Raw genomic sequence first — 13,079 nt, 5'->3', positions numbered from 1 at the left:
AACCACCCGATTCTAAAAACCTAAACCCACCCGATTCTAAAAACCTAAACCCACCTGGCCCAAATACCATTTAGCTCACCCTTACCGTGCCCAGGCGGTTCGATTCAGTGTCTACGACAATAATTTAACCTAAAATTTCCAGAAAAAACACGAGAACGGGGATTTTCATTCAGGGTTCTAAAATGGATTTTACTGCACAACCTTCTCCAACGGGAGGTACTTGGGTGAACAGTTTCAAACAGAAAGTAAGCAATCATCACGGAAGGACAATATAATATAAAAGAAAATTCATATTTAACCAAGACAATTTCATTAGTCTGCCCAAACAAGGAAAACATCAATCCTTTGTTCTTTTTTTTTTTTTTTTTTTGCAAGGAAAAGAAATAGTGCAATTCCAAAGTCAACACAATAACATCAGATCACACATTAGTCAACACAGTATGCAATCACAGGCTCGACCGTTTTCAAGTGCTAAGCACCTTAGCAATCCTCTCGGTAGGCACGAGCGGAAGGTGGGAAGCAACCTTGTACCCTTTCTCGGCAGCCTGTTGGACAGTTTGGTTGTACATCTCCGAGCAGTAGCCAGCTGTCGGTCCAAGCGCCTGAGCCACACGAGGGAACAGCGGCAGCTGGTTCAACGACCGCCATGCCGACACTGCGTACTGCTCCGCCACCGGTTCGTACTTTGTGTAGAGATCCTTGGCGGCTGGCTCGTACTTTGCGTACACCGTCTTTGCGAGGCCCGAGGCGGTCCCCACCACACCGGTGTTCTTCACCTCTGTCATGACCGAGCGGGCTGCTTCCGGTGCTTTCTGGGCTGTTTCAAAGGCCTGGGACGACACGTGCTTCAGAGTTGGGGGTACACGGCTTTGCACTTTGTTCATTGACTCGTCCACCTGTAATAGTTGCAATCGCAGATATGTTTAACGCAATACAATTTCCCGAAAGTACAACGCAATGATCAACAGTAATTCCCTAGCATATCACTACATGCGGATCAGCTATACAAAGTCAATACGCACAAGAGACTCGACCCACCGTACAAGATGCGATCGCCGCGAAAAATGATTACTTCGATAATGCACATAAGAGACTCGATCGAACAGAAATTCTTCACTGTGATGACTAATGGGGATATTTATACATATATAATATATACATCATTCGACCCCAAAAAAATTATAAATCCCTATATAAATCCTTATTATCCAATATTTATTGGAAATGCTAGATTATATTCTTTTCTATATTTCTAGAGAGACTATACTATACTGTATTGAATTCCTATGCATAGATAATTTCTATTATCTGTTATGTGGGCCCGCTTAGCTCAGAGGTTAGAGCATCGCATTTGTAATGCGATGGTTGTCAGTTCGATTCCGATCCTATTTTTCATTTTTTTATTCCAATTTTCCAAAAATTCCTAATCGCCCTTTATAATAAAAAAAAAAACCCATTAATCATGATCTTCATTTCCTATGCCAGAAAAACACGCATTTTTAGCGAAACATTCATAAACCTGATCGACGACGAAGACGGACAAATTTAATTGAAGACAGTAATTTGAATGAAAGAGGAAATTTAATCTCACGATTGATTAAAAAATCTATGTGGATATATAAATTCATTCGCGGATCAATCAACAATAAAAAAAAAATATCAATACTCGTGACAAACAAAAAATTAGAATCAATAAATCCATCCACCCAACAAGGTAAATCCAACATCTTAATCAGAAGAGGGAAATAATATATATATAAAAAATACCTTGCGATCGACGAATTTGAGAAGTTCGATGGGGACGCCGTGAAATTTATCGTAAACAGGGCCGACGACGGTTTTAACGGTGCCCTCGACGGTGTGAACGCCGGGCTTAAGAGGGCCCGAATTCTCCTTTGCGTAAGCGTACAGTTTCGCCGCGCACATCAAAGCATGGAGCGTCGCAACTTGGACGAATTCAAAGTACTTCAGCCTCTGTTCTTCATCGCTCCCCGCCTTCAATAATCAATTCATAATAATAAATTAAAAAACAAATCAATCCAAAAATCGGAAAAATTAACAAAAAAAAAAAATAAAAGGGGGAAAAATTAAGGTGGGGATTAATTTCTTACGAGAAGGGGTCGTTGGGTGTTGTTGGAGTCTACTACTTCCGCCATATCAATCCAATCAAAAGGAAAAAAGATTAATTGCTTGTTTTTTTTTTTTTTTTTCTCTCTCTCTCTAGAAACCCTTGTTTCTTCGTTCGTTTAATGGAGGCTGAATTTGGAATATATAAGCGGGGAAGGAAAAAGTAAACGTTTATGGAAAATAGTAATACTGGTGGTGATGGTGGTATATTGTTTCTCGCTTTTCTTGTGACTATTTATAGGTCTTTATTTATAGTCGGTCAAAGGGGGGGTGGGGGTGGGGTGGCACGGCGTTCGAGGCAGATGAGAGAAAAGCGTTTGAATGTGAAGTCTTGTATGTTAAGAAAAGGGTTTTGTTTTGTTTCTTCTAGAACATTTACTACTCGCGGGTTAAGGCTCCGGATGCGGCGCGTCACGCTACGCACACGTCTCAACGGTATTTCGCCCTATTTTGTTTTTTTTTTTTTTCTTTTCTTCTCTCATTTTTCTTTGGATTGGATGGGATATTTAAATTTCATTATTTTAGTATTTTACTTTCATCATCTCTTCAAATTGGAGAAGTTGGATATTTGGAGGAGAGTTTTCAAATTCATAATTACAAATTTCTTGAAATTATTTGGATTGAAGAAGTTGGGGATGAAATTCATATACACGCTCCTCCTTTTTAATTTTTTTTAGTAAATACGGTGGATTTCAAATGACTCTAAGGGCCCGTTTGACAGGATTAAGTGCTGAATGCTGAATGCTGAATGTGTGTCTGAATAGTTAAGAGCTGTGTCTGAATGCTGAACAATTAAGTCCATTTGATAACTGAATATCAGTGACATCTGAATAATGATGTTTTCCTATTATACCCTTATTTAAGTGCTGACATTTTATTTTTTTTAATCAAATTTGATTAATCTATATGTATAAAATTTTAATTAGCCCCCATTCTTCTTCTCGAGTTTAATGGAATAAAATATTGGCAAAAAACAAATATATGTATAAACACAAATTTTAAGCAGTATATACTTTATCAATAAAATATAAAATTTATCGGACATTAAACATCTTGAGATAGAATAAATTTAAAATATTTAACATAAATAAAATATAAATTTAAAATATAAAATTCCAATAATTAATAAATATAACATTCAGAAATAACCAATAATTAATAAATATAACATTCAGAAATAAAAGTAGCTAAAATATAAAAATAAATTAAAGTCGCTAAAATTGACATAAAAGATTAAAGTCGCTTTCAATAAGTTATAATTGATCTTTCAATGCATCAAACTGGTTGCTATTTCATCGCGCACATTCGCCATATATTGCATATCTTCTTCCCCCCACCATGGACCGGTAGTTGTACCATCATTCTCATGGTCTTGTCCATCCTCATTCGCACCATCAAAAGGCATATTAGGTTGATCAAGCTCTTCAAAAAATTTATCATTAATACGCTCTTTTCTTATAAAATTATGCACCGCAAAACAAGCAATCACTACATTTCTCTGCACATCAAACGAGAAAGGCGCCATCTTTTCTAAAATCGGAAATCTATTTTTCAGAACTCCATAAGATCGTTCAATGACATTCCTTAATTGAGCATGAGCATGGTTAAATTTTTCTTCTTTAGTCAAAGCACGCCTACGACGATAGTCTCCTAACCAATACCGCACATTACGATACGGAGCCATAAATCCTCTAGTATGCGTGTATGCAGCATCACAAAGATAGTATTTACCTGTAATCATTATAAAAATAATACAACACCAGATTCAACGTATAAATAATTGGAATTTAATTTGAATTTAAAGTAATACCAGCGGGAGGCCATGGAAAACCGTTTCTCGGATCAGCAACTGTATCCGTTAAGACTCTTGAATCATGTGTTACCCCTTCCCAGCCTGCCCAAACGAACGTAAAAATCATATTAAAGTCGCATATTCCTAAAACATTTTGAAAGCATTCTCCCTTTCCTCTACCCCTATACATGGTTTGTTTTGAAATTGGAACAATGGCATGTACTAGTGTTCCATCAAGTGCACCAACTGCTCCCTGTATTTAAATTAAAAAAAAGTTACAAAAACAAGAAAAGAATTAAATAATTACCGAAAAAAATGACATGATGCAATATCTACCTTAAAAATTCGGTGTAACCTCCTAAAATTTGCCGAAATATTTGGATTCGGATCAAATGTTGTAGGTACTATTATCTCCTTTGCCATATTCATCATTGCACTCAACACTTCGTGAAAATACACATGAACTGTTTGTGAAGAGTGTTGAAATCTACGCTTCACTACTCGAAGACGCTTATTATGCCCAATAATTTGCAAGAACATTGCCATTTTTTCTTCTACTGATACATGTTTACTATCATGTAGCCACCCTCGTTGTCTAAAATGCATGCTCAAACGAATATATGCAACACGGGACATGCGCATTAATTCAATACACTGTGTGTCTGATCCAGACAATAGCTCTAACGTGTAAGCATGTCCCGACAATGCTGAATTGTTATCTCTGTTTCTTGGTACACGCATCAAATATTTCGGTCGAATTTGTGTGTACCAATAGATCATCATCAATATCATAATCTCGTAAATTTCCATATTTGACCTGTCAACAATAAATGAACAGTACAATATTTAAGTATGTACAATTTATAAGCAAAATATTGAATCATAAATCGAAAGCAATTGATAAAGTAAATGTAAAACAAATCTATCATTATTAAAAACGTAGCAACTAAACAAGTCTATCGTGACTAAAAAATGAAACTAACAACATAAAAAGCTTATAATGACTTACGAAACTTCAAATAAATCCACAATCATAAATAAAAAAATACTACTAAATTCTTAAAATTTGATAAATAATCCATTGCAAGCGAGTTAAAATTCAAATCCCATATTTCGTCCAATTCTTTTAATCCACGCTTTCAGAACTCCCACATTATCCTTAGGAAGCGCCACCCAAGCTTCTCTATGTCCTGCACAACTACCAAAGATTACAACAGCTGAAACATATAAGCTGTCTTCTTTATCCCATCCAAGTTCATCCAATTTAGCAATGCAATCTGTAACTGAAGGTCCGCTATTATTTTTTATCATAAACTTCAGAGCAGCCGACATCTCTTCTACTAAATTATTATCACTAGAAGAAGGTTGAATTTTTTTCTTTTTCTTTTTAGGCTTTTCTTCTCGAGACTGGCGGTTGGAATCATTAGACTGAGTCTCTGTAGTAGGCGAAAAATATTCGTCTTCATCACCAAACAAAATATCTTCTATGTCATTTTGTACCGCATTTCGAACAGTCGAAGAAAATGAACTAGTGCCAGGATTTGGATCTTGGGAACTAGGTCCCCAAGAATGAACCCCTGTAGCAGTGGTTCCATCAAATAGTGCTCTACAAAGGTTAGGATATGGTAAGGGTGCAAGTCTTAAACTCTTTGCTTTAGGATGCGCCTGTATTTAGGTAACAAATAATTCTTAATATAGTGGAATAGTTAATGAAAAGTACTGAAATAACACAATGAAAAACTTAAGCATTAGACCTTTATATACTCCGTCCACTCATCCTTTGTCATGTTGATGGTGTTGGTCGCATGATTGTAAATGTTGCCTGTTTTCATAGTTAAAGGCAACCAAGCTTGATACTTTTGTTTTAAGTAATCGTATCTATTCTTCATTTGTCTTTGAGAAACCACAAAATTATAATTATTCTTGAGAGTATTCATAATCTTGTTCCAAGATTCCGCCTTAAGACTTCCCCCTTCTCTACCATTTAAAGCAACTTCTTGGATACACGATTCGAGGAAACATTTATCTACTTCGTTATTATTCCATCTGACTCTATTATTTTCTTCTGATTCCTCCATTTCTAGACTCATGGATGTTCATGTGCAAAAGAAAAAATAAATCAAAACAACATCACCTTCCATTACGTCATACAAACAGACACATAATAAAACAAAGAATATGAAGAGCTAAGGGAAAAAATTAAACCCACAAACAAATCATATATTATATAGCAAATATTTGGCAGATTATTCAACTATGTTCAAATGAAAAATTTCTCTACGAAAAATTTTTGCACCAAAAAAAACCCCACTATGCAAAATTCAAGACTACCCAACCTGTTCTCCACATGACCGACATGACTAAAAAAATTCTCAAAAATTCTTGCCAACAAAAGGTTGACATTAACGTTGTAACAGAGTATTAGCACCTCTGTATTTTCTTTTGCTATTTTCGAAAATTAATATTTTAGATTAACTATTCTATTTGCAAGTCAAACCATAAGATTTATTAAGATAATATCTAGAAATCTCAAATATAACAGGTAATGATTTTTCTCTTGTGTCGGCTCCATTATTTTTGCAGTACATTACATCCAAATAAACTAGATAGAAAAGACAACCACCATTAAATTATCTTATACATTCCTTATTGGTTTGATATAAATATTATTGTATTCTATATAATCATAAAACACTTCGTAGTTAACTGTCGAGAATTATTAAATTCCACTTCATTGAAAAAATCACAGATTTTTTATAACTATATATGCACAAGATCCTCTGTACTCTAGTTTTAAATAACGTAATTATATATCATAACACACACAGTATAATGACTTGTTGAGAGGGAGATTGATGAAGAACAAAGATATAACTTACTTGTCTGATCGTACAATTTCTGAGTATTGTTTTTTATGGGCTATCAAAGCCGTCGCTCAGAGCAGATTGTTGATGGAGATGGAGAACAGAACAGCCGTGTTATGAGGTAGGTCAAGAATTTAAAGTTTTATTAAAGGATAAAAGAGTCCAAGATCCACTCAAATATTGTGCTGAGCGAATAAGCGTCATATCTTTGACTGAATCAGTAAGAGATTTTCTGTCCCATTCAGAAGTAATTACCAAACGCACTTAACGTGAAATTTGCTTACCGAATCAGCATAGGACTCATTAAGAGGTCCATTAAGTGCAATCAAACGGGCCCTAAGGCTGTGTTTGTTTAGTGCTTAATGAGCGCTGAATGTGCATAATCACTTATTCGGTCAGCAAAATACTATTTAGTGCGTTTGATTAACATCTCTGAATCGCACCATTTTATGCTGACCGATTAAGTGTGGAATATCACACTTAATGAACCAGCGATGGCTCTCAATGGGTTTTGGACAATTTTATCCAATTAAAATTTTTGAGAACTCCAATATCATTTGTCTCTTACTTCTTTATTAATAAATGAATCTAGAAAACATTAAATTCTTTTATTACTATCAAATTTATCTCTATCAAACAATATTAATCTTGTGAGAAAAAAATATGTAAAACCTAAACAATTATGAACAAGATATAAATGCCCCGTTTGGTTACCAAGATAAGCCATGATTAACTAAATAGTTGGACATAATTTGATGTTTGGTAACCTCAATAAATTGCCGGGTCGACCCGCCAAAATTATATAATCATGGTTTATCTTGCCTTATCTTGGCATATTTTGTCGTTTAATGAGTTTTTTTTGTTGGACGTTTGAAGCTCTAATAAAATAATTGGGTTTTATTAGATTATTTAATCTTATCTTGGCTAATCTTATCTTGCAACCAAACGGGGTCAAACTATATATAATTGTGTCTCATTTCCTTTCGTTCTTTCGCACAGTGATAGTGGTATATACACAAATTCACATAGTGATAGTGAAGAATGATATAAGAGATCGATATATTACAAGAGCAGCTTATAGTTTTTAACTTAAAAAAATTTGATTTTACTTGAATTATTTTATATTGAAGAATATATATGATGTATCCCATATTATTGTCTACTATTGGTCCTCGTTTTATTAAAAAAAAATAGATAGTACTAATAATTTATCTATATAATAAATTTGTCTACAGGGATAAAATTGGAAAATTACATTATTCAAATATTAAAGATGTTATGTTATCAAATAAACTTATTTGTTCAGCATTCAGCATTCATATATTGTTCTTAACTGTTCAGATGTGTATTCAGCATTCAGCATTCAGTGCTTAATTCTGTCAAACATAGCCTAAATTGGAGTCATTTCAAATTACGTCCCCAAACCAAATCTCCATTCAAATTCACGGATTTAATTTGCGGAAGAGATTTTGGGTAAAGATTTGAAATGACACAAATTTGGAGTTATTTAAAATCCACTACAATTGCTCCAAAAACAATAAAAAAATGAGGTGTGTTAATTAGAAATTCTTGTACAATCCACCGATTCAAACAATTCCAAATGATTTGTTAAATCCCTTCTCCAAATTTCTCATTGAAAGTAATTGATTTGATGAAGGAATTTGAAATGGACCCTAATACTCTTCATCTTAACATCAAATTTTGAAAATATACGGGTAAATAAGAGCAATTTCGATTGAGTTACTAAATGGGGTATAAAAATATTTAATCACTATTTTCATACTTAAAATGTATTTTTTTAACTCCAATACTAATGCAGTTAGGGATGAACACGGGCGGGTTTGGGCGGGTTTATAGAAAAATTCAATCCTATCCAACAGTTGGCGGGTTACAAAATTCCAACCCACACCTGCCAAATTACGTTTGTCGGGTTTGTCGGGAGGGCGGGTTTAATAAATTACAAAAATCAAAAAATCCTATTCATTTTTTGTTCACTCTGCCCCCATCTCACGCATCTACTCCTCACTTTCTCTCATCTCCCATTTTCTTGTTCTACCTCTCTCCCTTCTCCCCATTCACTTTCTCTGCAATCTCTCATTTCCTCCCCCTCAACTCTTTCCAGCTATATGTGTTCACGCTTCTTTATTCATTAGAAAAACTTACAAGTTGTTCGAATTTGCTATAATCAAAATTTGCTAAAATTATGAAACCATCAGCAAGAATTTTCTAGAGAAATGAAAAAGGCAATTACTTGGTAAACTTTGTACAAGATTAACAGTCTACGGAAACGGAAAAGGAGAAGAGGTGAGAGAAAACCCTAGATTTACTTGATATTTTAACATAAAAATAAATAAAATATATACTTAAACATATGATGCATGCGGGCATGTCGGGTTATGAGCGGGTGTAACAAGTAAACCCGACAACCAACCCGTTGTAGTCGGGTTTTCATAATATAAATTGCTACTATTATTTTAATAAGCAAAACTGGTAGTTTATGGGTGGATCGGGTCAGGTCAGGCGGGCGGGTCGGATTTGGGGGGTATATGTTCACCCCCAAGTGCAGTTGTCAAATGAGATTTATTTTGTATTTTACCTTTCGAGATGTAAAAACTACGTTGTATCAAAAAAGAAAATCGAATGGTAGTAACCACCTCAATGTCCATTTAGAAAATAACATATGATAGGGATTATTTGATAAAACCCCCTAGTTATATATGATGTGCATTGACAAGGAGTCCATTTTTTTCTAGATTTTAAAATAAATCCAAATCATTTTTAATGAATTAAAAATAATTATACTCTTATACTAATCCAAAACCTATCTTAGGCTTAGGAATACATAACTTAACATATTTTTGCATAATTAAAACCCCACAACTCTCGGTCCTTAATCTCCGCCTAGAACCCACGCCACCTCTCTCCTCTCCCAGTAGCCATCTATCTCTCATAATACAGAATAAAAAACCCAAAAAAACTACTGTATGTTGAATTAATTAAAACCAGAATATCATATAATCATACATTTTTTTCCTCAATCTAATGCAAAATAAATTAGAATGTTGGTTTGGTGTTAGGCTCAACAAGTCCATTCGAGTGCTTGATTTTTTTATATTCATATATGTTATTATTTCCATTAGGAGAAGTTTGATTTTCTAATTTATTTATTTATTTTTCTTTGCTTCTCATATATGTTACGATTTAATTTTCTAACAGGTATGTTTTCGACATTGGTGGTGTATGATGTTCTTTGTATATTTTTATGTTAAAAAAAACAATGAAACAGACCCTTGTGATCTTTGTGGTGCGAAATTCTCTACTTTGTTGTTACCTGGTTATTATATTATGTAGTGGTTTTTGATAAATTTATAGTGGATTTTTGTAATGAAATTCGTTAACTACATAGTGATTTTCATTAATTACAGAGTGATTTTCATTAATTACAGAGTTGTTTTTATTAATTACATAGTGATTTCGATAAGTTTATAATGATTTTTCTTAACGGAATACTATAATCCCATAGTGGTTTTTGGCAAGTTTATATTGGATTTTAATTTGTTAATTTTTTTTTTTTTGAAAATTTAACTGTAGAAAACAGAAGAATAAAAAATAAAATATCGAAATTAAAAAACAAAAAAAATTTTTTAAAAAACAAAATCAAAGTCTTCTTATGAAAAAATCTAAAATAAAAACGAGATTTTCGAGTTGATCTGGGAGCGTTATTTGGGGCATAAATTTTGGAGCGTGATTTGAGGCCATAATTTTTGGAGGAAATTTGAGTATAGATTAGGGGCAGGATTTGAATATATCAACATAATTTATTTTTTAATTTTTTGGTATAGTTAATTGGGGCATATAGGATATTTTAGATTGATTGGATTTATAGCAAATATCCACTCCTAAAATTGGATTTATCAAGGAACCAAAATGCAAGGAGGGATGTTTATCAAATAGCCCTTATATGATAATTAGATATAAAACCAATTTTGTTATAATAATATAGACTTTGCTTATGCACTAAGTATTGAATAAGCTGCTTGATGATACGTGTAGCTTGTAGACTTAATGCATGTTTCATTAGCATGATAAGGCTCCAATATTTCCTTATATAAATAGTTGAGTTGAGCTTGTGATATAGACATAGCTTTTATTAGCAAATAAATCTCACTGTCCCGTTTACACAATCTGCCCCTTTTTGTTATATTACATTAAGCACTCTCAATATATAATATATAATATTCTATATATAACACGTTATCAGCACGAGGTTTTGTTTGATAGGGATTTTTTTGTATTTTTCTTTCTATTTTATTTTACGAAAATCCAGATCCCCGATACTATTGTCGAAAAGATAAATGAGAATGAGCGAATACTTCGGTATTTTATCGCTATCATTTCTCAAAGGATATGATGGATTCGTGTATATTAATTTATTGCTTATTTATTTGTTGAATTGCTGCTGAAATTTATATTTGCAATTAAGCTTGTGGATTCCAAGCAGTGCTATAAGCACGTGCTAATTTTAACAGATCTGTGGACCGATTTAGAGGCCGAGATATTATAATCACAGTTGAAGATCGATTTAGAGACTATGATATTTAACTTCGAGCACAAAGCTCGTGGAGTTGGAAAAATAATAATCTCCATTTAAAGCCGATTTAGAGGCTAAATCATAAATATAACTCCGAGCCTAAAACTCGTTGAGTCAAGACGTTGGAATTCCCGTCACGTAAATGAAATATAGCTCCGAGTCTAAGCTCGTTGAGTCAAGAAAGCCGATTTAGAGGCTAAATCTTTAATATAACGCCGAGTTTCAACTCGTTGAGACAAGAAAGCCGATTTAGGCGCTATATCTTTAATATAAATCCGAGTCTAAACTCGTTGAGACAAGAAAGTCAATTTAGAGGCAATCATAAATATAACTCCGAGTCTGAAGCTCGTTGAGTCAAGACGTGGTAATATCCGTCAAAAGCAGATTTAAAGGCCAAAGATCTGAAAATAGCTCTAAGCTTGAAGCTTGCAGAGTCACTAGACGTGTAAAACCCGTCAAAAGCCAACTTAGAAACTATTAATCACAATCCCAGATAAAAGGATTTTGGGTTATTTTGAACCCACATATATAATCTCTCTCGAAATGTGTGATTCTCGAGATTGAGTTATCTTGAGTGTATCCATGTATAATCTTGCTTGGACAATATGATTCCCAATATTGAGTTATTTTAAGTATACAAACATGTACATATCTCCTTTGGATGATAATTTCCTGAGGTCGATCACGCGTACATGAAAAACATGGATAAATATGACATATGACTCTTGTCTACTGAGATAGTGCAATTACACACTCAATATTTAATAAAATAAATATATTTCTCGAGTGTAACATTGTGTAAGGCACAAATTAAAATCATATCATATCCCGTGGAGATAATAAATGGCTTCGGGATAGCAACAATTATGTTGCCTACTGGTACTACGCGAAATATAGCATTTTCGCGTTTGCTGGCACATATTATTGTCCAGCTTTGAGAATAAATATCGAGCACCCAGTAGCACATGTTCACACTCAAAATGGACTGGCGGAATCTTTGATTAAACGTGTCCAAATAATTGCTCGTACTTTGCCGATGATATCAAAACTCAGTAGTGCAGCATGGGGCCATGCAGTATTGCATGCATCAACACTGATTAAATTGCGCCCCACTGCTTATCATATGCATTCCCCAATGCAATTGACATTGGGCTTTGAACCCGATATTTCGCACATTCGCACATTTGGTTGCGCTGTGAAAGTGCCAATTCCTCCTCCTCATAGGACTAAAATGGTTCCCCAACGCCGACTTGGCATATACGTTGGATTTGATTCACCGTCAATTACTAGGTTCTCGGAAGCACTGACGGGTGATTTATTTACCGCTAGATTTGCGGATTGTCACTTTGATGAGATATTATTTATACCTATTGGTAAGGATATTCATAATATCCGTGATAATGATAAACAAAAACCAATCGAGAATCTCACATGGTGTGAACAACATTTATCTTATCTAGACCCACGTACCTTTGAATGTGAAAATGAAATCTATAGAGTCATTCGTTTACAAAATATTGTCAATAGACTTTCTGATGCATTTAATGATGCCAGTAAAGTCACGAAATCTTATATTCCAACTGTGAATATGCCAGCTAGGATCGCTGTTCCTGGAGAACATAAGAAAATGAGTGATGATCCCCCACGACAAAAGCGGGATAGACCTATTGGATCAAAGGACGTTGTTAGAAAAAGAAAGAGGAAA

General features: G+C 34.1%; 3 protein-coding genes across 5 annotated transcripts; all 3 read right to left on the bottom strand.

Moving 5' to 3' along the window:
- Positions 1-272: 272 nt before the first annotated feature.
- Positions 273-2,467, bottom strand: LOC105952567 (Rubber elongation factor protein (REF)). The gene is made up of 3 exons (XM_012976129.2): positions 2,112-2,467; positions 1,768-1,995; positions 273-896 (listed from the first exon to the last, which is right to left on the bottom strand). The coding sequence occupies exons 1-3, from the start codon at positions 2,154-2,156 to the stop codon at positions 465-467; spliced, it is 705 nt and encodes a 234-aa protein (XP_012831583.1). The 5' UTR covers positions 2,157-2,467; the 3' UTR covers positions 273-464.
- A 927-nt stretch (positions 2,468-3,394) lies between these two features.
- Positions 3,395-4,465, bottom strand: LOC148765343 (uncharacterized). Its single transcript, XM_088812764.1, has 4 exons — positions 4,256-4,465; positions 4,100-4,172; positions 3,938-4,021; positions 3,395-3,858 (listed from the first exon to the last, which is right to left on the bottom strand). Exons 1-4 carry the CDS (start codon positions 4,463-4,465, stop codon positions 3,395-3,397), a joined length of 831 nt encoding a protein of 276 aa, XP_088668890.1.
- Positions 4,466-4,825: 360 nt separating this feature from the next.
- LOC105950324 (uncharacterized) lies at positions 4,826-7,005 on the bottom strand. Of its 3 annotated transcripts, none has more exons than XM_088813221.1 (3): positions 6,799-7,005; positions 5,674-5,741; positions 4,826-5,584 (listed from the first exon to the last, which is right to left on the bottom strand). In XM_088813221.1, the coding sequence occupies exons 2-3, from the start codon at positions 5,704-5,706 to the stop codon at positions 5,012-5,014; spliced, it is 606 nt and encodes a 201-aa protein (XP_088669347.1). In that variant the 5' UTR covers positions 5,707-5,741; positions 6,799-7,005; the 3' UTR covers positions 4,826-5,011. The 3 variants fall into 3 exon arrangements, with proteins under 3 accessions (XP_088669347.1, XP_012829130.2, XP_012829129.2); XM_012973676.2 differs by having other exon boundaries at positions 5,674-5,999; positions 6,799-6,901; XM_012973675.2 differs by lacking the exon at positions 6,799-7,005 and having other exon boundaries at positions 5,674-6,135.
- Between the last annotated feature and the right edge of the window lie 6,074 nt (positions 7,006-13,079).

Source organism: Erythranthe guttata, chromosome 14, assembly GCF_056151865.1.
Source record: "Erythranthe guttata isolate IM_541 chromosome 14, IM_541, whole genome shotgun sequence".
NCBI lineage: Eukaryota > Viridiplantae > Streptophyta > Magnoliopsida > Lamiales > Phrymaceae > Erythranthe > Erythranthe guttata.
Note: the sequence above shows the minus strand (reverse complement) of the source record. Positions and strands in the feature narration are given on the sequence as shown.